Source organism: Mobula birostris, chromosome 21 (assembly GCF_030028105.1).
Source record: "Mobula birostris isolate sMobBir1 chromosome 21, sMobBir1.hap1, whole genome shotgun sequence".
NCBI lineage: Eukaryota > Metazoa > Chordata > Chondrichthyes > Myliobatiformes > Myliobatidae > Mobula > Mobula birostris.
In genome coordinates this window covers 19,053,108-19,079,900 of record NC_092390.1, presented here as the reverse complement: position 1 = coordinate 19,079,900, position 26,793 = coordinate 19,053,108, and the positions used below count along the sequence as shown (strand labels likewise).

Here is a 26,793-nt window from a genome sequence, read left to right as displayed (position 1 = left end):
AGTAGACTGGGAAGGGGGGAGGGGAGTAGACTGGGAAGGGGGAGGGAGGAGTAGACTGGGAAGGGGGAGGGAGGAGTAGACTGGGAAGGGGGAGGGAGGAGTAGACTGGGAAGGGGGAGGGAGGAGTAGACTGGGAAGGGGGAGGGAGGAGTAGACTGGGAAGGGGGAGGGAGGAGTAGACTGGGAAGGGGGAGGGAGGGAGGAGTAGACTGGGAAGGGGAGGGAGGGAGGAGTAGACTGGGAAGGGTGGAGAGAGGAGTAGCCTGGGAAGGGGGAGGGAGGAGTAGCCTGGGAAGGGGGAGGGAGGAGTAGCATGGGAAGGGGGAGGGAGGAGTAGCCTGGGAAGGGGGGAGAGACGGAGGTGTAGACTGGGAAGAGGGGCAAGAGGGAGGAGTAGACTGGGAAGAGGGGAGGGAGGGAGTTGTAGACTGGGAAGGGGGAGGGAGGGAGGAATAGACTGGGAAGTGGGAGGGAGGGAGGAGTAGACTGGGAAGGGGGAGGGAGGGAGGGAGGGAGGAGTAGACTGGGAAGAGGGGAGAGACGGAGGTGTAGACTGGGAAGAGGGGCAAGAGGGAGGAGTAGACTGGGAAGAGGGGAGGGAGGGAGTTGTAGACTGGGAAGGGGGAGGGAGGCAGGAATAGACTGGGAAGTGGGAGGGAGGGAAGAGTAGACTGGGAAGGGGGAGGGAGGGCGGGAGGAGTAGACTGGGAAGGGGGGAGGGAGGGCGGGAGGAGTAGACTGGGAAGGGGGAGGGAGGGAGGAGTAGACTGGGAAGGGGGAGGGAGGGAGGATTCGACGGAAGGGGGAGGGAGGGAGGATTCGACGGAAGGGGGAGGGAGGGAGGATTCGACGGAAGGGGGAGGGAGGATTCGACGGAAGGGGGAGGGAGGATTCGACGGAAGGGGGAGGGAGGATTCGACGGAAGGGGGAGGGAGGATTCGACGGAAGGGGGAGGGAGGAGTAGACGGAAGGGGGAGGGAGGAGTAGACGGAAGGGGGAGGGAGGAGTAGACTGGGAAGGGGGAGGGAGGGAGGAGTAGACTGGGAAGGGGGAGGGAGGGAGGAGTAGACTGGGAAGTGGGAGGGAGGGAGGAGTAGACTGGGAAGAAAGGAGGGAGGACGGCGGTAGACTGGGAAGGGGGAGAGAGGGTGGAGTAGACTAGGAAGAGGGGAGAAGGAGGAGTAGACTGGGAAGAGGTGAGAGAGAGAGGAGTAGACTGGGAAGGGGGAGGGAGGGAAGAGTAGACTGGGAAGGGGGAGTGGTAGACTGGGAAGAGGGGAGAGAGGGAGGAGTAGACTGGGAAGAGGGGAGAGAGGGAGGAGTAGACTGGGAAGGGGGAGGGAGGAGTAGACTGGGAAGGGGGAGGGAGGGAGGAGTAGACTGGGAAGGGGCAGGGAGGGAGGAGTAGACTGGGAAGGGGGAGGGAGGAGTAGACTGGGAAGGGGGAGGGAGGAGTAGACTGGGAAGGGGGAGGGAGGAGTAGACTGGGAAGGGGGAGGGAGGAGTAGACTGGGAAGGGGGAGGGAGGAAGGAGTAGACTGGGAAGGGGGAGGGAGGAAGGAGTAGACTGGGAAGGGGGAGGGAGGAGTAGACTGGGAAGGGGGAGGGAGGAGTAAACTGGGGAAGGGGGAGGGAGAAGTAGAGTGGGAAGGGGGAGGGAGGAGTAGACTGGGAAGGGGGAGGGAGGAGTAGACTGGGAAGGGGGGAGGGAGGGAGGAGTAGACTGGGAAGGGGGGAGGGAGGGAGGAGTAGACTGGGAAGGAGGAGGGAGGGAGGAGTAGACTGGGAAGGAGGAGGGAGAAGTAGACGGAAGGGGGAGGGAGTGAGGAGTGTTCTGGGAGGGGAGGGAGGAGTAGACTGGGAAGGGGAGAGAGGGAGGAGTAGACTGGAAAGGGGAGAGAGGGAGGAGTAGACTGGGAAGGGGGAGGGAGGGAGGAGCAGACTGGGAAGGAGGAGGGAGGGAGGAGTAGATGGGGAGGGAGGGAGGAGTAGATGGGGAGGGAGGGAGGAGTAGATGGGGAGGGAGGGAGGAGCAGACTGGGAAGGAGGAGGGAGGGAGGAGTAGACTGGGAAGGGGGAGAGAGGGAGGAGTAGACTGGGAAGGGGGAGAGAGGGAGGAGTAGACTGGGAAGGGGGGAAGAGGGAGGAGTAGATTGGGAAGGGAGAGGGAAGGAGGAGTAGATTGGGAAGGGAGACGGAGGGAGGAGTAGGCTGGGTAGGGGGAAGGAGGGATGAGTAGGATGGGAAGGGGGAGAGAGGGAGGAGTAGACTGGGAAGAGGGGGAGAGGGAGGAGTAGACTAGGAAGAGGTGAGAGAGGGAGTAGTAGACTGGGAAGAGGGGAGGGAGGGAGGAGTAGACTGGGAAGGGGAGGGAGGGAGGAGTAGACTGGGAAGGGGGAGGGAGGAGTAGACTGGGAAGGGTGAGGGAGGGAGGAGTAGACTGGGAAGGGTGAAGGAGGGAGGAGTAGACTGGGAAGGGGGAGGGAGGAGTAGCCTGGGAAGGGGGAGTAGACGGAAGGAGGAGGGAGGAGTAGACGGAAGGAGGAGGGAGGAGTAGACGGAAGGAGAAAGGAGTAGACAGAGGGATGGAGGAGTAGATGGAAGAGGGAGGGAGGGAGGAGTAGACTGGAGAGGGAGGGAGGAGTAGACTGGGAAGGGGAGGGAGGGAGGAGTAGACTGGGAAGGGGAGGGAGGGAGGAGTAGACTGGGAAGGGGAGGGAGGAGTAGACTGGGAAGGGGAGGGAGGGAGGAGTAGACTGGGAAGGGGAGGGAGGGAGGAGTAGACTGGGAAGAGGGGAGAGAGGGAGGAGTAAACTGGGGAGAGGGGAGAGAGGGAGGAGTAGACTGGGAAGAGGGGTGGGAGGGAGGGAGGAGTAGACTGGGAAGGGGGAGGGACGGAGGAGTAGACTGGGAAGGGGGAGGGACGGAGGAGTAGACTGAGAGGGGGAGGGAGGAAGGAGTAGACAGGGAAGGGGGAGGGAGGGAGGAGTAGACTGGGAAGAGGGAAGAGACGGAAGTGTAGACTGGGAAGAGGGGCAAGAGGGAGGAGTTAACTGGGAAGAGGGGAGGGAGGGAGTTGTAGACTGGGAAGGGGGGAGGGAGGGAGGAGTAGACTGGGAAGTGGGAGGGAGGGAGGATTCGACGGAAGGGGGAGGGAGGGAGGATTCGACGGAAGGGGGAGGGAGGGAGGATTCGACGGAAGGGGGAGGGAGGGAGGATTCGACGGAAGGGGGAGGGAGGATTCGACGGAAGGGGGAGGGAGGATTCGACGGAAGGGGGAGGGAGGATTCGACGGAAGGGGGAGGGAGGATTCGACGGAAGGGGGAGGGAGGATTCGACGGAAGGGGGAGGGAGGATTCGACGGAAGGGGGAGGGAGGATTCGACGGAAGGGGGAGGGAGGATTCGACGGAAGGGGGAGGGAGGATTCGACGGAAGGGGGAGGGAGGATTCGACGGAAGGGGGAGGGAGGATTCGACGGAAGGGGGAGGGAGGAGTAGACGGAAGGGGGAGGGAGGAGTAGACGGAAGGGGGAGGGAGGAGTAGACTGGGGAGGGGGAGGGAGGGAGGAGTAGACTGGGAAGGGGAGGGAGGGAGGAGTAGATTGGGAAGGGAGAGGGAGGGAGGAGTAGATTGGGAAGGGAGAGGGAGGGAGGAGTAGACTGGGAAGAGGGGAGGGGGGGAGGAGTAGACTGGGAAGAGGGGAGGGAGGGAGGACAGCGGTAGACTGGGAAGGGGGAGAGAGGGAGGAGTAGACTGGGAAGGGAGAGGGAGGAGCAGACTGGGAAGGGGGAGGGAGGAGTAGACTGGGAAGCGGGAGGGAGGGAGGAGTAGACTGGGAAGGGGGAGGGAGGGAGGAGTAGACTGGGAAGGGGGAGGGACGGAGGAGTAGACTGGGAAAGGGGAGGGAGGGAGGAGTAGACTGGGAAGGGGGAGGGAGGGAGGAGTAGACAGGGAAGGGGGAGGGAGGGAGAAGTAGACTGGGAAGGGGGAGGGAGGGAGGAGTAGACTGGGAAGGGGGAGGGAGGGAGGATTCGACGGAAGGGGGAGGGAGGATTCGACGGAAGGGGGAGGGAGGATTCGACGGAAGGGGGAGGGAGGATTCGACGGAAGGGGGAGGGAGGATTCGACGGAAGGGGGAGGGAGGATTCGACGGAAGGGGGAGGGAGGATTCGACGGAAGGGGGGAGGGAGGATTCGACGGAAGGGGGAGGGAGGATTCGACGGAAGGGGGAGGGAGGATTCGACGGAAGGGGGAGGGAGGATTCGACGGAAGGGGGGAAGGAGGATTCCACGGAAGGGCGAGGGAGGATTCGACGGAAGGGGGAGGGAGGAGTAGACTGGGAAGGGGGAGGGTGGAGTAGACTGGGAAGGGGGAGGGAGGAGTAGACTGGGAAGAGGGAGGGAGTAGACTGGGAAGGGGGAGGGAGGAGTAGACTGGGAAGGGGGAGGGAGGAGTAGACTGGGAAGGGGGAGGGAGGAGTAGACTGGGAAGGGGGGAGGGAGGAGTAGACTGGGAAGGGGGAGGGAGGAGTAGACTGGGAAGGGGGAGGGAGGGAGGAGTAGACTGGGAAGGGGAGGGAGGGAGGAGTAGACTGGGAAGGGGAGGGAGGGAGGAGTAGACTGGGAAGAGGGGAGGGAGGGAGGAGTAGACTAGGAAGGGTGGAGAGAGGGAGTAGCCTGGGAAGGGGGAGGGAGGAGTAGCCTGGGAAGGGGGAGGGAGGAGTAGCCTGGGAAGGGGGAGGGAGGAGTAGCCTGGGAAGGGGGAGGGAGGAGTAGCCTGGGAAGGGGGAGTAGACGGAAGGAGGAGGGAGGAGTAGACGGAAGGAGGAAGGAGTAGACAGAGGGAGGGAGGAGTAGATGGAAGAGGGAGGGAGGAGTAGATGGAAGAGGGAGGGAGGAGTAGATGGAAGAGGGAGGGAGGAGTAGATGGAAGAGGGAGGGAGGAGTAGATGGAAGAGGGAGGGAGGGAGGAGTAGATGGAAGAGGGAGGGAGGGAGGAGTAGACTGGGAAGGGGAGAGAGGGAGGAGTAGACTGGGAAGGGGAGAGAGGGAGGAGTAGATTGGTAAGGGAGAGGGAGGGAGGAGTAGACTGGGAAGGGAGAGGGAGGGAGGAGTAGACTGGGAAGAGGGGAGGGAGGGAGGAGTAGACTGGGAAGAGGGGAGGGAGGGAGGACTGCGGTAGACTGGGAAGGGGGAGAGAGGGAGGAGTAGACTGGGAAGGGGGAGGGAGTAGTAGACTGAGAACGAGGAGGGAGGGAGGAGTAGACTGGGAAGGGGAGGGAGGGGAGGAGTAGACTGGGAAGGGGAGGGAGGAGTAGACTGGGAAGGGGAGGGAGGGAGGAGTAGGCTAGGAAGGGGGGAGAGAGGGAGGAGTAGATTGGGAAGGGAGAGGGAGGAAGGAGTAGACTGGGAAGGGGAGGGAGGGAGGAGTAGACTGGGAAGGGGAGGGAGGGAGGATTAGACTGGGAAGGGGAGGGAGGGAGGAGTAGACTGGGAAGGGGAGGGAGGGAGGAGTAGACTGGGAAGAGGGGAGAGAGGGAGGAGTAAACTGGGGAGAGGGGAGAGAGGGAGGAGTAGACTGGGAAGAGCGGTGGGAGGGAGGGAGGAGTAGACTGGAAAGGGGGAGGGACGGAGGAGTAGACTGGGAAGGGGGAGGGACGGAGGAGTAGACTGAGAGGGGGAGGGAGGAGTAGACTGGGAAGGGGGAGGGAGGAAGGAGTAGACAGGGAAGGGGGAGGGAGGGAGGAGTAGACTGGGAAGAGGGGAGAGACGGAGGTGTAGACTGGGAAGAGGGGCAAGAGGGAGGAGTAGACTGGGAAGAGGGGAGGGAGGGAGTTGTAGACTGGGAAGGGGGAGGGAGGGAGGAATAGACTGGGAAGTGGGAGGGAGGGAGGAGTAGACTGGGAAGGGGGAGGGAGGGAGGGAGGAGTAGACTGGGAAGGGGGAGGGAGGGAGGAGTAGACTGGGAAGAGGGAGGGAGGGAGGATTCGACGGAAGGGGGAGGGAGGGAGGATTCGACGGAAGGGGGAAGGGAGGGAGGGAGGATTCGACGGAAGGGGGGAGGGAGGATTCGACAGAAGGGGGAGGGAGGATTCGACGGAAGGGGGGGGGATTCGACGGAAGGGGGAGGGAGGATTCGACGGAAGGGGGGAGGGAGGATTCGACGGAAGGGGGAGGGAGGATTCGACGGAAGGGGGAGGGAGGATTCGACGGAAGGGGGAGGGAGGATTCGACGGAAGGGGGAGGGAGGATTCGACGGAAGGGGGAGGGAGGATTCGACGGAAGGGGGAGGGAGGATTCGACGGAAGGGGGAGGGAGGATTCGACGGAAGGGGGAGGGAGGATTCGACGGAAGGGGGAGGGAGGATTCGACGGAAGGGGGAGGGAGGATTCGACGGAAGGGGGAGGGAGGATTCGACGGAAGGGGGAGGGAGGATTCGACGGAAGGGGGAGGGAGGAGTAGACGGATGGGGGAGGGAGGAGTAGACTGGGAAGGGGGAGGGAGGGAGGTGTAGACTGGGAAGAGGGGAGGGAGGGAGGACAGCGGTAGACTGGGAAGGGGGAGAGAGGGAGGAGTAGACTGGGAAGGGAGAGGGAGGCGCAGACTGGGAAGGGGGAGGGAGGAGTAGACTGAGAACGAGGAGGGAGGGAGGGAGGAGTAGACTGGGAAGCGGGAGGGAGGGAGGAGTAGACTGGGAAGGGGGAGGGACGGAGGAGTAGACTGGGAAGGGGGAGGGAGGGAGGAGTAGACTGGGAAGGGGGAGGGAGGGAGGAGTAGACAGGGAAGGGGGAGGGAGGGAGGAGTAGACAGGGAAGGGGGAGGGAGGGAGAAGTAGACTGGAAGAGGGGAGAGAGGGAGGTGTAGACTGGGAAGAGGGGGAGGGAGGGAGGAGTAGACTGGGAAGGGGGAGGGAGGGAGGAGTAGACTGGGAAGGGGGAGGGAGGGAGGAGTAGACTGGGAAGGGGGAGGGAGGGAGGAGTAGACTGGCAAGGGGGAGGGAGGGAGGAGTAGACTGGGAAGTGGGAGGGAGGGAGGAGTAGACTGGGAAGGGGGAGGGAGGGAGGAGTAGACTGGGAAGGGGGAGGGAGGGAGGATTCGACGGAAGGGGGAGGGAGGATTCGACGGAAGGGGGAGGGAGGATTCGACGGAAGGGGGAGGGAGGATTCGACGGAAGGGGGAGGGAGGATTCGACGGAAGGGGAGGGAGGATTCGACGGAAGGGGGGGGAGGATTCGACGGAAGGGGGGGGAGGATTCGACGGAAGGGGGAGGGAGGATTCCACGGAAGGGCGAGGGAGGATTCGACCGAAGGGGGAGGGAGGAGTAGACTGGGAAGGGGGAGGGTGGAGTAGACTGGGAAGGGGGAGGGTGGAGTAGACTGGGAAGGGGGAGGGAGGAGTAGACTGGGAAGGGGGAGGGAGGAGTAGACTGGGAAGGGGGATGGAGGAGTAGACTGGGAAGGGGGAGGGAGGGAGGAGTAGACTGGGAAGGGGAGGGAGGGAGGAGTAGACTGGGAAGGGGAGGGAGGGAGGAGTAGACTGGCAAGAGGGGAGGGAGGGAGGAGTAGACTGGGAAGGGTCGAGAGAGGGAGTAGCCTGGGAAGGGGGAGGGAGGAGTAGCCTGGGAAAGGGGAGGGAGGAGTAGCCTGGGAAAGGGGAGTAGACGGAAGGAGGAGGGAGGAGTAGACGGAAGGAGGAGGGAGGAGTAGACGGAAGGAGGAAGGAGTAGACAGAGGGAGGGAGGAGTAGATGGAAGAGGGAGGGAGGGAGGAGTAGATGGAAGAGGGAGGGAGGGAGGAGTAGACTGGGAAGGGGAGAGAGGGAGGAGTAGACTGGGAAGGGGAGAGAGGGAGGAGTAGATTGGGAAGGGAGAGGGAGGGAGTAGTAGACTGGGAAGAGGGGAGGGAGGGAGGACTGCGGTAGACTGGGAAGCGGGAGGGAGGGAGGAGTAGACTGGGAAGGGGAGGGAGGGAGGAGTAGACTGGGAAGGGGAGGGAGGGAGGAGTAGACTGGGAAGGGGAGGGAGGAGTAGACTGGGAAGGGGAGGGAGGAGTAGACTGGGAAGGGGAGGGAGGGAGGAGTAGGCTAGGAAGGGGGGAGAGAGGGAGGAGTAGATTGGGAAGGGAGAGGGAGGGAGGAGTAGACTGGGAAGGGGAGGGAGGGAGGAGTAGACTGGGAAGGGGAGGGAGGGAGGAGTAGACTGGGAAGGGGAGGGAGGGAGGAGTAGACTGGGAAGGGGAGGGAGGGAGGAGTAGACTGGGAAGAGGGGAGAGAGGGAGGAGTAAACTGGGGAGAGGGGAGAGAGGGAGGAGTAGACTGGGAAGAGGGGTGGGAGGGAGTTGTAGACTGGGAAGGGGGAGGGAGGGAGGAATAGACTGGGAAGTGGGAGGGAGGGAGGAGTAGACTGGGAAGGGGGAGGGAGGGAGGGAGGAGTAGACTGGGAAGGGGGAGGGAGGGAGGAGTAGACTGGGAAGGGGGAGGGAGGGAGGATTCTACGGAAGGGGGAGGGAGGGAGGATTCGACGGAAGGGGGAGGGAGGGAGGATTCGACGGAAGGGGGAGGGAGGGAGGATTCGACGGAAGGGGGAGGGAGGGAGGATTCGACGGAAGGGGGAGGGAGGGAGGATTCGACGGAAGGGGGAGGGAGGGAGGATTCGACGGAAGGGGGAGGGAGGGAGGATTCGACGGAAGGGGGAGGGAGGGAGGATTCGACGGAAGGGGGAGGGAGGATTCGACGGAAGGGGGAGGGAGGAGTAGACGGAAGGGGGAGGGAGGAGTAGACTGGGAAGGGGGAGGGAGGGAGGAGTAGACTGGGAATGGAGAGGGAGGGAGGAGTAGACTGGGAAGGGGAGGGAGGGAGGAGTAGACTGGGAAGGGGAGGGAGGGAGGAGTAGATTGGGAAGGGAGAGGGAGGGAGGAGTAGATTGGGAAGGGAGAGGGAGGGAGGAGTAGATTGGGAAGGGAGAGGGAGGGAGGAGTAGACTGGGAAGAGAGGAGGGAGGGAGGACAGCGGTAGACTGGGAAGAGCGAGAGAGGGAGGAGTAGACTGGGAAGGGAGAGGGAGGAGTAGACTGGGAAGGGGGAGGGAGGAGTAGACTGAGAACGAGGAGGGAGGGAGGGAGGAGTAGACTGGGAAGCGGGAGGGAGGGAGGAGTAGACTGGGAAGGGGGAGGGAGGGAGGAGTAGACTGGGAAGGGGGAGGGAGGGAGGGGTAGACTTGGAAGGTGGAGGGACTGAGGAGTAGACTGGGAGGGGGAGGGAGGGAGGAGTAGACTGGGAAGGGGGAGGGAGGGAGGAGTAGACAGGGAAGGGGGAGGGAGGGAGGAGTAGACTGGGAAGAAGGGAGAGAGGGAGGTGTAGACTGGGAAGAGGGGAGGGAGGGAGGAGTAGACTGGGAAGGGGGGAGGGAGGAGTAGACTGGGAAGGGGAGGGAGGGAGGAGTAGACTGGGAAGGGGGAGGGAGGGAGGATTCGACGGAAGGGGGAGGGAGGATTCGACGGAAGGGGGAGGGAGGATTCGACGGAAGGGGGAGGGAGGATTCGACGGAAGGGGGAGGGAGGATTCGACGGAAGGGGGAGGGAGGATTCGACGGAAGGGGGAGGGAGGATTCGACGGAAGGGGGAGGGAGGATTCGACGGAAGGGGGAGGGAGGATTCGACGGAAGGGGGAGGGAGGATTCGACGGAAGGGGGGGGAGGATTCGACGGAAGGGGGAGGGAGGATTCCACGGAAGGGGGAGGGAGGATTCCACGGAAGGGCGAGGGAGGATTCGACGGAAGGGGGAGGGAGGAGTACACTGGGAAGGGGGAGGGTGGAGTAGACTGGGAAGGGGGAGGGAGGAGTAGACTGGGAAGGGGGAGGGAGGAGTAGACTGGGAAGGGGGAGGGAGGAGTAGACTGGGAAGAGGGGAGGGAGGGAGGAGTAGACTGGGAAGGGTGGAGAGAGGGAGTAGCCTGGGAAGGGGGAGGGAGGAGTAGCCTGGGAAGGGGGAGGGAGGAGTAGCCTGGGAAGGTGGAGTAGACGGAAGGAGAGGGGAGGAGTAGACGGAAGGAGGAGGGAGGAGTAGACAGAAGGAGGAAGGAGTAGACAGAGGGAGGGAGGAGTAGATGGAAGAGGGAGGGAGGGAGGAGTAGATGGAAGAGGGAGGGAGGGAGGAGTAGACTGGGAAGGGGAGAGAGGGAGGAGTAGACTGGGAAGGGGAGAAAGGGAGGAGTAGATTGGGAAGGGAGAGGGAGGGAGGAGTAGACTGGGAAGGGAGAGGGAGGGAGGAGTAGACTGGGAAGAGGGGAGGGAGGGAGGGGTAGACTGGGAAGAGGGGAGCGAGGGAGGACTGCGGTAGACTGGGAAGCGGGAGGGAGGGAGGAGTAGACTGGGAAGGCGGAGGGAGGAGTAGACTGGGAAGGGGAGGGAGGGAGGAGTAGACTGGGAAGGGGAGGGAGGGAGGAGTAGACTGGGAAGGGGAGGGAGGGAGGAGTAGACTGGGAAGGGGAGGGAGGAGTAGACTGGGAAGGGGAGGGAGGGAGGAGTAGACTAGGAAGGGGGGAGAGAGGGAGGAGTAGATTGGGAAGGGAGAGGGAGGGAGGAGTAGACTGGGAAGGGGAGGGAGGGAGGAGTAGACTGGGAAGGGGAGGGAGGGAGGAGTAGACTGGGAAGAGGGGAGAGAGGGAGGAGTAAACTGGGGAGAGGGGAGAGAGGTTGGAGTAGACTGGGAAGAGGGGTGGGAGGGAGGGAGGAGTAGACTGGGAAGGGAGAGGGAGGGAGGAGTAGACTGGGAAGGGGGAGGGACGGAGGAGTAGACTGAGAGGGGGAGGGAGGGAGGAGTAGACTGGGAAGGGGGAGGGAGGGAGGAGTAGACAGGGAAGGGGGAGGGAGGGAGGAGTAGACTGGGAAGAGGGGAGAGACGGAGGTGTAGACTGGGAAGAGGGGCGAGAGGGAGGAGTAGACTGGGAAGAGGGGAGGGAGGGAGTTGTAGACTGGGAAGGGGGAGGGAGGGAGGAGTAGACTGGGAAGTGGGAGGGACGGAGGAATAGACTGGGAAGGGGGAGGGAGGGAGGGAGGAGTAGACTGGGAAGGGGGAGGGAGGGAGGAGTAGACTGGGAAGGGGGAGGGAGGGAGGAGTAGACTGGGAAGGGGGAGGGAGGGAGGATTCGACGGAAGGGGGAGGGAGGATTCGACGGAAGGGGGAGGGAGGATTCGACGGAAGGGGGAGGGAGGATTCGACGGAAGGGGGAGGGAGGATTCGACGGAAGGGGGAGGGAGGATTCGACGGAAGGGGGAGGGAGGATTCGACGGAAGGGGGAGGGAGGATTCGACGGAAGGGGGAGGGAGGATTCGACGGAAGGGGGAGGGAGGATTCGACGGAAGGGGGAGGGAGGATTCGACGGAAGGGGGAGGGACGATTCGACGGAAGGGGGAGGGACGATTCGACGGAAGGGGGAGGGACGATTCGACGGAAGGGGGAGGGAGGATTCGACGGAAGGGGGAGGGAGGATTCGACGGAAGGGGGAGGGAGGATTCGACGGAAGGGGGAGGGAGGATTCGACGGAAGGGGGAGGGAGGATTCGACGGAAGGGGGAGGGAGGAGTGGACGGAAGGGGGAGGGAGGAGTAGACGGAAGGGGGAGGGAGGAGTAGACGGAAGGGGGAGGGAGGAGTAGACTGGGAAGGGGGAGGGAGGAGTAGACTGGGAAGGGGGGGGAGGGAGGAGTAGACTGGGAAGGGGGAGGGAGGGAGGAGTAGACTGGGAAGGGGAGGGAGGGAGGAGTCGACTGGGAAGAGGGGAGGGAGGAGTAGACTGGGAAGGGGAGGGAGGGAGGAGTAGACTGGGAAGGGGAGGGAGGGAGGAGTAGACTGGGAAGAGGGGAGAGAGGGAGGAGTAAACTGGGGAGAGGGGAGAGAGGGAGGCGTAGACTGGGAAGAGGGGTGGGAGGGAGGGAGGAGTAGACTGAGAAGGGGGAGGGACGGAGGAGTAGACTGGGAAGGGGGAGGGACGGAGGAGTAGACTGGGAAGGGGGAGGGAGGGAGGAGTAGACTGGGAAGGGGGAGGGAGGAAAGAGTAGACAGGGAAGGGGGAGGGAGGGAGGAGTAGACTGGGAAGAGGGGAGAGACGGAGGTGTAGACTGGGAAGAGGGGCGAGAAGTAGACTGGGAAGTGGGAGGGAGGGAGGAGTAGACTGGGAAGGGGGAGGGAGGGAGGGAGGAGTAGACTGGGAAGGGGGAGGGAGGGAGGGAGGAGTAGACTGGGAAGGGGGAGGGAGGGAGGGAGGAGTAGACTGGGAAGGGGGAGGGAGGGAGGGAGGAGTAGACTGGGAAGGGGGAGGGAGGGAGGGAGGAGTAGACTGGGAAGGGGGAGGGAGGGAGGATTCGACGGAAGGGGGAGGGAGGGAGGATTCGACGGAAGGGGGAGGGAGGGAGGATTCGACGGAAGGGGGAGGGAGGGAGGATTCGACGGAAGGGGGAGGGAGGGAGGATTCGACGGAAGGGGGAGGGAGGGAGGATTCGACGGAAGGGGGAGGGAGGGAGGATTCGACGGAAGGGGGAGGGAGGGAGGATTCGACGGAAGGGGGAGGGAGGGAGGATTCGACGGAAGGGGGGGGAGGGAGGATTCGACGGAAGGGGGAGGGAGGATTCGACGGAAGGGGGAGGGAGGATTCGACGGAAGGGGGAGGGAGGATTCGACGGAAGGGGGAGGGAGGATTCGACGGTTTGGGGAGGGAGGATTCGACGGAAGGGGGAGGGAGGATTCGACGGAAGGGGGAGGGAGGATTCGACGGAAGGGGGAGGGAGGATTCGACGGAAGGGGGAGGGAGGATTCGACGGAAGGGGGAGGGAGGATTCGACGGAAGGGGGAGGGAGGGAGGATTCGACGGAAGGGGGAGGGAGGGAGGATTCGACGGAAGGGGGAGGGAGGGAGGATTCGACGGAAGGGGGAGGGAGGATTCGACGGAAGGGGGAGGGAGGATTCGACGGAAGGGGGAGGGAGGATTCGACGGAAGGGGGAGGGAGGATTCGACGGAAGGGGGAGGGAGGATTCGACGGAAGGGGGAGGGAGGATTCGACGGAAGGGGGAGGGAGGATTCGACGGAAGGGGGAGGGAGGATTCGACGGAAGGGGGAGGGAGGATTCGACGGAAGGGGGAGGGAGGATTCGACAGAAGGGGGAGGGAGGATTCGACGGAAGGGGGAGGGAGGATTCGACGGAAGGGGGAGGGAGGATTCGACGGAAGGGGGAGGGAGGATTCGACGGAAGGGGGAGGGAGGATTCGACGGAAGGGGGAGGGAGGATTAGACGGAAGGGGGAGGGAGGATTCGACGGAAGGGGGAGGGAGGATTCGACGGAAGGGGGAGGGAGGATTCGACGGTAGGGGGAGGGAGGATTCGACGGAAGGGGGGAGGGAGGATTCGATGGAAGGGGGAGGGAGGATTCGACGGAAGGGGGAGGGAGGATTCGACGGAAGGGGGAGGGAGGATTCGACGGAAGGGGGAGGGAGGAGTAGATGGAAGGGGGAGGGAGGAGTAGACTGGGAAGGGGGGGAGGGAGGAGTAGACTGGGAAGGGGGAGGGAGGGAGGAGTAGACTGGGAAGGGGGAGGGAGGGAGGAGTAGACTGGGAAGGGGAGGGAGGGAGGAGTAGACTGGGAAGAGGGGAGGGAGGAGTAGACTGGGAAGAGTGGAGAGAGGGAGGAGTAGACTGGGAACAGTGCAGAGAGGGAGGAGTAGCCTGGGAAGGGGGAGGGAGGAGTAGCCTGGGAAGGGGGAGGGAGGAGTAGACGGAAGAAGGAGGGAGGAGTAGACGGAAGGAGGAGGGAGGAGCAGACGGAGGGAGGAGGGAGGAGTAGACGGAGGGAGGGAGGAGTAGACGGAGGGAGGGAGGAGTAGACGGAGGGAGGGAGGAGTAGACGGAAGAGGGAGGGCGGGAGGAGTAGACTGGGAAGGGGAGAGAGGGAGGAGTAGACTGGGAAGGGGAGAGAGGGAGGAGTAGAATGGGAAGGGAGAGGGAGGGAGGAGTAGATTGGGAAGGGAGAGGGAGGGAGGAGTAGATTGGGAAGGGAGAGGGAGGGAGGAGTAGATTGGGAAGGGAGAGGGAGGGAGGAGTAGACTGGGAAGAGGGGAGGGAGGGAGGAGTAGACTGGGAAGAGGGGAGGGAGGGAGGAGTAGACTGGGAAGAGGGGAGGGAGGGAGGACAGCGGTAGACTGGGAAGGGGGAGAGAGGGAGGAGTCGACTGGGAAGGGGAGGGAGGAGTAGACTGAGAACGAGGAGGGAGGGAGGGAGGAGTAGACTGGGAAGCGGGAGGGAGGGAGGAGTAGACTGGGAAGGGGGAGGGAGGGAGGAGTAGACTGGGAAGGGGAGGGAGGAGTAGACTGGGAAGGGGAGGGAGGGAGGAGTAGACTGGGAAGGGGAGGGAGGGAGGAGTAGACTGGGAAGGGGAGGGAGGGAGGAGTAGACTGGGAAGGGGAGGGAGGGAGGAGTAGACTGGGAAGGGGGAGGGAGGGAGGAGTAGACTGGGAAGGGGAGGGAGGAGTAGACTGGGAAGGGGAGGGAGGGAGGAGTAGACTAGGAAGGGGGGCGAGAGGGAGGAGTAGATTGGGAAGGGAGACGGAGGGAGGAGTAGACTGGGAAGGGGGAGGGAGGGAGGAGTAGACTGGGAAGGGGAGGGAGGGAGGAGTAGACTGGGAAGAGGGGAGAGAGGGAGGAGTAAACTGGGAAGAGGGGAGGGAGGGAGGAGTAGACTGGGAAGGGGGAGGGACAGAGGAGTAGACTGGGAGGGGGAGGGACGGAGGAGTAGACTAGGAAGGGGGAGGGAGTGAGGAGTAGACTGGGAAGGGGAGGGAGGGAGGAGTAGACTGGGAAGGGGGAGGGAGGGAGGAGTAGACTGGGAAGGGGAGGGAGGGAGGAGTAGACTGGGAAGAGGGGAGAGAGGGAGGAGTAAACTGGGAAGAGGGGAGGGAGGGAGGAGTAGACTGGGAAGGGGGAGGGAGGGAGGAGTAGACTGGGAAGAGGGGAGAGAGGGAGGAGTAGACTGGGAAGAGGGGAGAGAGGGAGGAGTAAACTGGGAAGAGGGGAGGGAGGGAGGAGTAGACTGGGAAGGGGAGAGAGGGAGGAGTAGATTGGGAAGGGAGAGGGAGGGAGGAGTAGATGGGAAGGGAGAGGGAGGGAGGAGTAGACTGGGAAGGGGAGGGAGGAGTAGACTGGGAAGGGGAGGGAGGAGTAGACTGGGAAGGGGAGGGAGGGAGGAGTAGACTAGGAAGGGGGGCGAGAGGGAGGAGTAGATTGGGAAGGGAGAGGGAGGGAGGAGTAGACTGGGAAGGGGGAGGGAGGGAGGAGTAGACTGGGAAGGGGAGGGAGGGAGGAGTAGACTGGGAAGAGGGGAGAGAGGGAGGAGTAGACTGGGAAGAGGGGAGAGAGGGAGGAGTAGACTGGGAAGAGGGGAGAGAGGGAGGAGTAAACTGGGAAGAGGGGAGGGAGGGAGGAGTAGACTGGGAAGGGGAGGGAGGGAGGAGTAGACTGGGAAGGGGGAGGGACGGAGGAGTAGACTGGGAGGGGGAGGGACGGAGGAGTAGACTGGGAAGGGGGAGGGAGGGAGGACGGTGGTCGACTGGGAATGGAGGAGGGCAGTGATGGACCGGGAATGGGGAGGAGGACAGTAGTACACTAGGAAAGGTGTAGGAGGAAATCGACACACTGCGATCTGGGCAATGCTTTCCTGAAGGGAAGTATACTGGGTGTACTGGAACTACACACACTTGCCCTCATGCTGAAAAGATTCAAACATAGGAACATGGATATCTTGTTGCAATTCTACAAGGCATCAATAAGTGCACATTTTAAAATTAAATATGTAATTTTGGTCCTCCCCTTCTGAGAAAGGATGTGTCTGCAATGAAGTGAGTGAAATTAAAGCAATTGTTAGGTTGACAGGACTGAGGAATAAAGAGAGATGGGTTGACAAGGCTTATATTCACCAGAGTTTAAAACAGAGTGTGTCTTGAACATACAAACTTTTAACAGAGATTCCTGACAGGAAAGATATTCCTGATGGTGGGGCAGATCATGGCCAAAACTCAGATTGGAGACAACCCACGTAGGATCAAAACCTGAAAAATTTCTTCCATGGAGAGCATGGTGAGATTCTCTCACATGTGAAGTCAAATCAGTTCTCAATTTCAAGGAGGTATGGATAATTCTTAGGATTAAAGGGATGAAAGGATATGACGAGAAAGCAGGAACAAGGTGCGGATTCAGACCATATGAGCAGAGTGGGCCATTCGGCCCATCATGCCAGCTCTGCCCATTTGGAAGAACATGTAGGATGCTATTATTATTCTCTTCTTCATCCTTTGTGTTTTTATCTTGCGCTGCATGGGATCTAGAGTAAGAATTATTTTGTTGCTGTTACACTTGTGCGCAGGAAATGACATTAAACAACCTTGAGTCTTGAAAGCCAAGGGAAACGAGAGACTGCAAGAACCCAGAGCAGAACTATGTCCCGACCCACATGAAGTGTTTCGACCCAAATCCTGCCGAGTTCCTCCAGATTCTGGTGTGTTGCTTCAGATTCCAACATCTACAGAACTGTGTCTACATTCTCAGTGTACATACTCACAAAGGCAGTGTGCAGGTTCAGTACGCATACTCTCATCACACTGTACCATTCAGAGGTTTTCTTAACTAATTGCATCATTGCTCATTCACAAAGGCACTGCACCCACAAATAAAGGAAATTTGCTCACATTAACGTTTTGTAACTCATTGGTGAACCACCTCAGCTTCTCACATTGACGTAATGGCACACTAAAAGTCAAATTATCATGCTGATAACTGACACTAAGATCACCTTAATTACAAATACGTGGCATTCTACACTAAACATGAAACCTTACACACTGGCAATTGTTCCTGGCCCTCAGAATTGTTTGTACTTACCGCTTCACTACCAAGCTCAGCAGATACACAATGGCTGCAACAGAGTCCTCAGACTCCACGGCTTCCAACGTCGTCATCTGTGAAGGTAGGCACTGATCAGGTTCAGGTTTACGTTCATCCTGCCTACAGCCTCAGCTGCCCTGCACAACACTCACCTCGAAGTGCAGACTAACTTCTCTGATCACATGTTCCAGAATCCATCTTACCTGGTCTGGCTGTCCTTAAAACTTTCTACAGCCGAGCTTGTTCTGGAACAGACACCAGTACTGCTGCAGTACAGTGTGTGGCAGGGCAAGGCTAGGTGAGTACAGCACCACGTTCAGTTCTGAGAGTATAAACGTGGCCCAGTGCTGGATTAGAGATTGATATCAACAACTGTGTTGGGATACAGACAGTGTGTAAGTTATGTAACTAAACCCAGTGGCCAGACTGAATTGGTATCATCGAGCTTCCTTCCATTTATGCTGCTCGGATTAACGAGATGAGACAACAGGGCAATGTGACAGCTCACATTTTCAGACACAGCACCATAAAGAACATCTCGTCCCACACTCTCCTGTCTGTCCTCAGCCACCGCCTTCAGTGTGACAGCTGAACAATGTTTTCAAACACAGTACCCTATACAGAGAGGGAAAGACCAAACCCAAACTAGAGGAACAGCATCTCATCCCACCCGGTAAATGTTCAAACCAACAGATTGAATACAGAATCGTCCAGTTTCAGGTAACCTGCATCCACTTTGCTCCTTTCTTTTTCCTTGTGATCCACCCAGGTCTCCCTCACGCCCGCCTCCCTCCAACCCCACCCCGAAGAGCTCCCTATTTACCAGTTTCTTTCCCTTCCCAGGTGATTCCAGATGCCTGTCACCAACACACAATCTAAAGGATCTCCTATCTCCGTCCCATGTTCCCATCTGTCCACCACCCTTTCCTCATCCATTTCCACTCTTCACCTGATCTGATTCCTCTATTCACCTCCCTGCCATTCTTCACTCTGCTCCATCTACCCATCAACACTCTATCTTTTGCTTTCCAGCTCTTAAGATTTAAGACAGAACTAGCCTTATTTGTCACATATACATCGCAACGTACAGTGAAATGCTTCATTTGCATCAGCGACCAACACAGTCCAAGGATGCCTGGAGACAGCTCGCAAGTATCGCCATGCTTCTGTGGCCAACACATCATATTAACCCTAACCCATATATCTTTGGAATGAGGGAGGAAACCAGAGCACCCAGAGGAAATCCATGCAGACACAGGGAAAACTTACAAACTCCTTACAGACAACTGGTGTTAAAAAAAGCATTACGCTAACCACTACACCACTATACTGCCCCTTATCTCCTTATATACCAGCTATCTCCCCTCACATCCTGGGCCCTGACCATCCACCTCCACAAATGCTGTCAGACTCACTGAGTTCCTTCAACAGCTTGTTTATTGCTCCATGGGCTTCTATTCATTTGAAACTGACAGCTATAAACATTGCACAGCACAGCACCACGCAATATGGAAAACGTTCAGAAAGAAATCTGAGGAAAGGTAGATTACTGTTATCTTCTATTGGTTGGTGAGGATGTGTTTCTTCAAACGCTTTCAGCTGTATTAGTTACAGGAATCTAATGATATGTAACTTGAGTACTAACATTACCATCTGATCGCATTACAAACAGCAACATAATTGAAACACTGCTAATGATACTAAGAACAAACATTTTAAGATTCAGTTCTTTTAATAAATATTTTGAGGCTAGTGCAAATATTAACCCCTGCAGAAGGTCACTCCCCTCTCACAGCGACATCTACACCCTGACCCCGTTTTGACATACAGTGTCCAACTGCTGAATGTGAATTCTAGTCAGCACATGCCTGTCAAGTGACTCCACTAAAGCACAGCCCCTCTTCTTGAGACAGATGGGAACGGGTGCTGGGAAACTCACCAGGGCAGCAAAGTATTCTGTTTCCGTTTCCTTCCCACCCTGAGAGCGAATCACTTCAGTAACAGCAGCCAACACAGCACAGATCTGTAAAGTAAACAGCACAGGACCACAAAGTTATTTATTTCATTTTTTTGTTTAGAGATACAGCACGGAACAGCCCATTCTAGGCCAGTGAGCTAATTAACCCTAGCCTCATCACGGGGCAATTTTATAATGACCAATTAACCTACTAACCTGTACATCTTTGGACTCCGGGAGGAAACCCATATGGTTCATGGGGGAAGTCATACAAACTCCTCACAGACAGCGCTGGAATTGAATTCTGAACTCCAGAACGTCCCAAGCTGTAATGGTGTTGCTACTGTGGTAGCCCAAGTTATTCTGCAAGGAGGTATTATCCCACATCGCATCACAGCCATGCAAACCCAAAGGCATTCTCACCATCATTCCTTGCAAATTCTCAAAGTTCCTTTCTAAAAGGTCCGATGATTCTATTCCTAAAACACTTGCTAATACCACTGAATACCATGGAGAGTATTCTAACTGTCTGGTATGGAGGGGCCACTGCACAGGATCAGAACAGCTGTAGCAAGTAGCAAACTCAGCCTGATCCATCATGGGAACTTGCTTCCCAGCACTGAAGGCATCTTCAAAACATGATGCCTCAAAAAGTCACCACCCAACATTAAGGACCCCCCCGTCATCCAGACAATGATTCCATGTACACCTCAATTATTTTTTCCTGCTCTCTTTGTAAAAACACCTGCAGAAGGTCACTCCCCTCTCACAGAGCAGCAAAAAAATAAATTTCATGATTTACTCCACTGATGTTAAACCTGATTCTGATAATAACCATCCTCCCTATAAAAGTATTTGATCTACTCTGCTCCTCATCAAACTAAACAGTGGGAACAGTTTCCCTACATTTACAAACTAAACACTGGGAACAGTTTCCCTACATTTACACTTCATAACCCAGTATAACCCTCAACACATCCAACTTCAGGCAATGTTCTTCACTGAAAGGGCAGAGAAGGCAAAGCATCTGAACAAGAATCTAAACATAGCTTGCAAACAACATCAGTAAACAAAGGAAGATGTAAACAGAAACAAGAGAAAATCTGCAGATGGTTGAAATCCAAGCCACACACACAAAATGCTGGAGGAACTCAGCAGGCCAGGCAGTATCTTTGGAAAAAGTACAGTCGACGTTTTGGGCTGAAATCTTTCAGCGGGATGGCACAAAAAAAAAAGTGAGGAGTGGATTTAAAAGGTGAGAGGAGGGGAGAAGGATAAAGAAAAGAGCTGGAAAGTTGATTGGTGACAGAGATGCAGGGGTGAAAAAGGAGAAGTCTAACAGAAGAGGACAGAAGGCCATGGAAGGAAAGGGGGAGAGGAGCACAGAGGGAGGTGAGGCAAGGAGATAAGGTGAGAGATTGGTGAAGGGGTTTGGGGGGACGGGGGACAGGGGTTGGGGGGCATCACCAGAAATTCGGGAAATCGATGTTCATGCCATCAGGTTGGAGACTACCCAGATGGAATATAAGGTGTTGTTCCTCCAACCTGAGTGTGGCCTCATCGCAACAGTCAAGGAGGCCATGAATAGACATGCGGGAATGGGAATGGGAAGTGGAAATAAAATGGGCGGCCACTGGGAGATCCTGCTTCCTCTGGCAGGTGGAACATAGATGGGTAGGTGCTCAGCGAAGCGATCTCCCAATCTCTCACCGATATATAGGGGCAGCACTGGAAGCACCACAGTATAAGACCCCAGCAGGCTCACGGGTGAAGCGTTGTGTCACCTGGAAGGACTGCTTGTGGCCCTGAATGGTAGTGAGGGAGGAGTTGTAGGGGCAGTTGTAGGACATGTTCCGCTTGCAAGGATAAGTGCCAGGAAGGAAATCAGTGGGGAGGGGCAAATGGACAAGGGAGTCGCATAGGGAGCAATCCCTGCGGAAAGCAAAAAAAAGTTGGGGGGGGCGGGGGTGGGGGGAAGGGAAAGACAAGAGGAGAGCAGATCAAGAGAGCGGAACAATAGGATGACAGTCACTTGAAAATAACTGGGCTTCGCCATACCGCCTGGAATCAAACTACTGGACAGGGACATATACTGCTACAGACAGTTCCGGCACATGACACCAATCACAGACCTTTTCCACAATCCCAGCCTCCTGACCAGTCACTCAGAGCCCCCCAAGGATCTAGGCTTAGATGATATGTTAAACATCCACCTCTTTATGGGCAGCAGAATTGGATTCCCAGAAGCGCTGAACTCGGCTGAATGTCAGGTTGCTGCAGTCAGACAGTCCACTAAGGAAGGTACCAGAGGTCTTCTCTGTAAGGCAGTTGTCCTCTGTCTCAGCAATGGGCTCTTCTGAAGAACACGCCCTTGGGCCCATAGATAAGCTGTTGGTCTGAAGTTCATTGTGCAATTTCAGCGCATCTACCGTCAGATCACTGTTCCCTAAAGAGCACAAACAACAAATACATTGAACAACAAAACTCAAACAATCTCCTGAAAATAGCGGAGAATAACACTTATAAAGCAAACATGGAGTTAAAGATATCAACTTCAGTTGAAAAGAATGGAGGTATTAATGAGTCAGAGAGCTAATAATTATCTAGGAGCTGATAACCAAGATTCTGAGAGGTGATGATGAAGCAATTATCCTGTTCCAAAATTCCAGAGACACAAAGGTAGGAAATATAACCCCACAACTTAATAGACCAAGAGAGGAAGTGGGCAACTGTAACCCAACATTAATAATTGTGAAAAGATTAGCATTCCAGACATAATAATGTGGCATTTACAAGTGGAGTTAAAAGCTTGAACAAGAACGGTTCTGCACTGCTCTATGTCTATCTATACAATAGAGCGTTGCTTGGCACTTAATCCAAAGATCTGTCATCTCAGCCCCTAGTTTATAGTGGGAAATAAACAATGGGCCAGCGAGAGAAGCAACGTTTTAGCTTTTATAAAGGACTTTATTAAAGTTGTTAACTTGACTCAACATTAGAAAAGGTCACCTGAACGTGAGAAGATGATGGGGAATTGGACAGACTTTTCTGCATCCCTTGCCTCAGAAGATGGAGGCATAAGCAGGGTGAATGCAATTCCCCCAGGATTAGGGAGTCAAGAACTAGAGGGCATAGTTCAAAAGCACGAAGTACAATTGTATCAAAGTATGTAAACTTTATACAAAACAAAGAAACCCAATAGAACCCATTAAAAAAAAGACTACAAACACCCTAATCTGCAGAAAGAAAAAAACAAATCATGCAAACAATAAAAGTAGGTAAATTTCATTCAGAACTGAAGTTCACAGAAGTGAGCCACACTCACGAAGACAGGCATCACTGCAGCGGATTCAGGTACAGGCCATGGCCTCAGCTCAGCGCAGAGACGGGTAAGCCTCGCAGAGCAGCGAGCTGAACCGACCCGCCCCTTGCCTCTGGCCCCGACACCCTGAAGCTAAAGGTGGAGGGGGAAGATTTAATAGGAACTTAAGCTGCAATGAGGGTAGTCGGTATATGGAGCGAGCTGTCAGAGGCAGGTAAAATCACATTTAAAAGTTACTTGGACAAGTTGGACTAGGTTGGATGGCCACCTTGTTGGGCATGGGCCAAATGGACAAAGGACCTGTGTCCGTGCTGTGTGGTTCTCTGGCTCTGAACAAGCCCTTCAACCTGTGATATTACGCCAATCTAATTAAACTAACCTCACATAATACCTTCTGCCTCCATTCCTGTATCTACTTAAGAGACCTTTCAACAGGCTCCACCACCACTCCCGGCAGCACATTCCAGGCACCACTGCTGTCTGCAAAATCTCCTCTGAACTTTCCCCCTTTCCTAACATCTTAGCACGTAGCATCACTGTGCGGTATGGAAACTACACTGTGGCGGACAGGAAGGCTCTACAAAGCGTAGTTAAAACTGACCGAAGTACGATACCCACCATCAAGGACATATGTGCAGAGAGGTGTCAGAAAAAGTCCCGCAGAGTCACGAAGGATTCCACCTACCCTGTTTCTAGAGTGTTTGTCCCCCTTCCACCAGGGAAGACAGTACACTGCATCTACTACAGGACCAGTAGACTCAAAAACAGTTGCTGCCCTCAAGCTGTCAGGCTGATCAACACCTCCACCTATTAACCCTCCACCACCACAGCGGTCCCCAACCACCGGGCCGCGAGGAAACGATATGATTTGGCCATAGGAGTCAGCTGCACCTTTCCTCATTCCTTGTCATGCCCACCGTTGAGCAATTACGCATGCGAGGTCAACCCGCGCAACATCCATGTCAGCGCGGGAAGGAGATCAACTCCTCGAGCTTGCAAATGACGGTGGGCTGAAAAGTATGTTTGACATAACATCTCTGCCGGCATTCTGGATCAAAGTCAAGGTTAAATATCCTGAGGTAGCCACGAATGCACTGAAAATGTTGCTTCCATTTCCAACGTATCTCTGCAATGAATGCAACGAAAACTAAATTGCGGAATAGGCTGGACACAAGGAACCCCCTTCGAGTCTCGCTGTCTCCCATCACCCCTCGATGGCATCGTCTCACTGCAGGAAAACAAGCCCAGGGCTCCCACTGATTCAGCGATATTGGTGTGTTGCAATGATTTTATATGTTCATACAGGGAAAATATGTGCTGTGTGTTTAATATCCAAACGTTAGACTTAAAATGTTATGATGCTATTAACTTGTAAGTGACCTATATAACCATATAACAATTACAGCATGGAAACAGGCCATCTCTGCCCTTCTAGTCCGTGCCGAACGCTACTCTCACCTAGTCCCACTGACCTGCACTCAGCCCATAACCCTCCATTCCTTTCCCGTGCATATACCTATCCAATTTTTATTTAAATGATAATATCGAACCTGCCTCTACCACTTCTACTGGAAGTTCTTTCAGCACTTACTTCAAGCTCCCCTGTCCTCCGCTGATAATTGACTTATCACTATATTCATTCGAGGAAAATATGTGGTGTGTGTTTAATATTAAATTCGTCAGATAAACCCTTTTAGAAACAAAATTGAATGTATTAGCCACTTATCACCTATATTCCGGTTGTGATTAACCCCCGCCCCCCCGAACAGAATCACCAGAAATGATTTGAAGAGCGGCGTGTACACACATGCGCACTGGTGCCCGCGCAAGGCTTCATGGTCATTGTAGTCTTTCTCGGGGTAAACACCGTATTTGACTGCTAACAACAGGAATTCTACAGATGCTGGAAATTCAAGCAACACACATACACCTTATATTCCGTCTGGGTAGCCTCCAACCTGATGGCATGAACATCGACTTCTCTAACTTCCGCTGATGCCCCACCTCCCCCTCGTACCCCATCTGTTACTTATTTTTATACACACATTCTTTCTCTCACTCTCCTTTTTCTCCCTCTATCCCTCTGAATATACCCCTTGCCCATCCTCTGGGTTCCCCCCACCCTCCTTGTCTTTCTTCCCGGACCTTTCTGTCCCATGATCCTCTCCTATCCCCTTTTGCCTATCACCTGTCCAGCTCTTGGCTCCATCCCTCCCCCTCCTGTCTTCTCCTATCATTTTGGATCTCCCCCTCCCCCTCTCAAATCCCTTACTCACTCTTCCTCTGTTAGTCCTGACGAAGGGTCTCGGCCTGAAACGTCGACTGCACCTCTTCCTAGAGATGCTGCCTGGCCTGCTGTGTTCACCAGCAACTTTGATGTATTTGACTGCTACTCTTGTCCGTTGGCAACCCTACCCCGACCCCCCCCCCCCCCGGGGTCGGCCGGTCCGCAAGAATATTGTCAATATGAAACCGGTCTGCAATGCAAAAAAGGTTGGGGACCCCTGCGCTACCACACACACACACACACACACACACACAACAGCTAGCCTTACTTTATGTACATACAATGTATATCATAGCATGTTGTCTTTTATGTGATTACTTTTATATTTGTAGTGTTATTTCAGTTCTTTTTTTGTTTATTGTTCTTTTTTTTAATGCTGCATCAGATCTGAAATAACAGTTCTTTAAATTCCTGCACTGAAGAATGACAATAGACAATCTGATCTTTCACATTAATCTGCAATCCATCTAGTATTGGATCTTAGGGGTTATAAAAGGAAATCACAATTAGCAGATTTGTTGAACAGTTTCAAAGGTTTTTAGCAGCCGAATTGATAAGGATGAATGAGTAGATGTGATACAGCTGGTTTTCCAGGTTATTTACAGAGTTTTAGACCATAAGACATAGGAGCAGAATTAGGCCATCTGGCCCATCGAGTCTGCTCCACCATTCAATCATGGCTGATGCTTTTTTCTCCTCCTCCTCAACCCCAGTTTCCAGCCTCCGTACGTAACCTTTGATGCCATGTCCAATCAAGAACCAATCAATGTGTTTTCTTACACTTCCCAATCTGTCAGTGTTTATCCATGCTAGAATCAGTTATACAGCATGTATAATATTACATCTGACTAGGTGTCCATGATCTCAAATCTAAGTGCCCTTGCATCCACCTCACAATTCACAATCCATGTTAGTTTAGTGTAGAATAAAGAGACTGTTTTTTCTAACTAGTGGGCTTTAGAACCAGTCACCATAAGGTATCAGTACAAAAATAAAATGAAATTTCTTAACCCAGAGTGCGGCAAATCTCAGGAATGGGTCAACAGCAGAGTTCTGTAGAGGTTCAGTTATGAGTTATGTTCAGGACTTAAAAAAATGGTAATATTATGAAGGCCAGGCAGTTCTATCGACAGTTAACCTTTCAATTCATAAATCCTAAATATTAACTCCCATCTGATGAAGGATCTTCAACCTCAAATAATAGCTACTTGCAGCATTGGTTCATTTAAAACAGATCTCTCAAACAAAACAATCAGTTTTACAATGAAGAAAGGGGCCCTTCGCCCCATCCTGACTATTCCAACATGGAGTTCCCGTCCATACTAATCCCACTGACCAACAATTGTTCTGTAACTCTCCACCTGCCCATTCAAGTACTCATCTGTGAGCCTCGCAATACTATGAGTCGCTGCCTCCTTCTCCACCTCCTCAGGTGGAGCCCTTCGCTTTCAAACGCCTCTGCTGGTTTCTCGAAATCCCCCTCTATACTCCAAACCCGGTCTCCACTCAACTCCACACCACCCTTATCCCCATCCTCCCTCCGCCGTTCGGACACTACCCCACCCCCCAGCTCTCCTCACCCCCACCCCAACCACCGGGTATTCCTCATTCCCATCCAATGGAACTTCACCCATTGATGAAAGTGGGAGGTAATCAGTAGCGGAGGAGCTGAGGTGATAGCTCAGGGTTAGGATACACCGAGGGGGCCGAGTGTCCTACTACGGACGCCGCAACATCATCACCAGCCTCCCCGCACCCCCACCGTCTGCGCTGGCCAGGGGCGCTTGACCCACGTGGACCCAAATGCGGGCCTTCTGCCGGCCTGTGGCCGCTCGCACTCACCTGACGGCCTACTGAAGAAACGGCTACGCGCCGCCTCCCGAAACCGGTGAGTCTGCGGGTTGGATTCGCTGCTGTGCCCCTTTTTCCAGCGGTTTAGCTTCTGCTTCACCCCGGACCGCAACCGGCCGCACCGCACCATCGTGTCTGCCGACTGTGATGTTGCGGTCCTCCAGAGACGGCACGCACTACCGGCTCGGATCCGTACTGCAACCCCGGTGGCAACCTCCAGAGATGGCGCAGACTATTGGCCAGAATGACAACTACATCCACGCTGCAGACCTCCAGGAACGGCACCCCCATCGGCCGGGATCCACACTGCATCCGCGATCCGCAGCTCCAGGGACGGTGGTCCTACCGGCCCGCTCGCATCGACTCTGTACACGCCTGGTTCCGACCTCCAGAGTGACGTGCACATCGTCCAGACTTCCACTTACAGCGCCCCCGACGATCCAAAGTGACATTACACT

At 56.2% G+C, this 26,793-nt stretch overlaps 1 protein-coding gene across 1 annotated transcript in view; it reads right to left on the bottom strand.

Moving 5' to 3' along the window:
- rrp12 (ribosomal RNA processing 12 homolog) overlaps positions 1-26,510 on the bottom strand; it is a 72,693-nt gene extending 46,183 nt beyond the window's left edge. The window contains 4 exon segments of the mRNA XM_072239101.1: positions 16,916-16,992; positions 18,858-18,941; positions 21,089-21,321; positions 26,327-26,510. Of these exon segments, the coding sequence (XP_072095202.1) occupies positions 16,916-16,992; positions 18,858-18,941; positions 21,089-21,321; positions 26,327-26,465 (533 nt within the window). The 5' untranslated portion in view covers positions 26,466-26,510.
- Between the last annotated feature and the right edge of the window lie 283 nt (positions 26,511-26,793).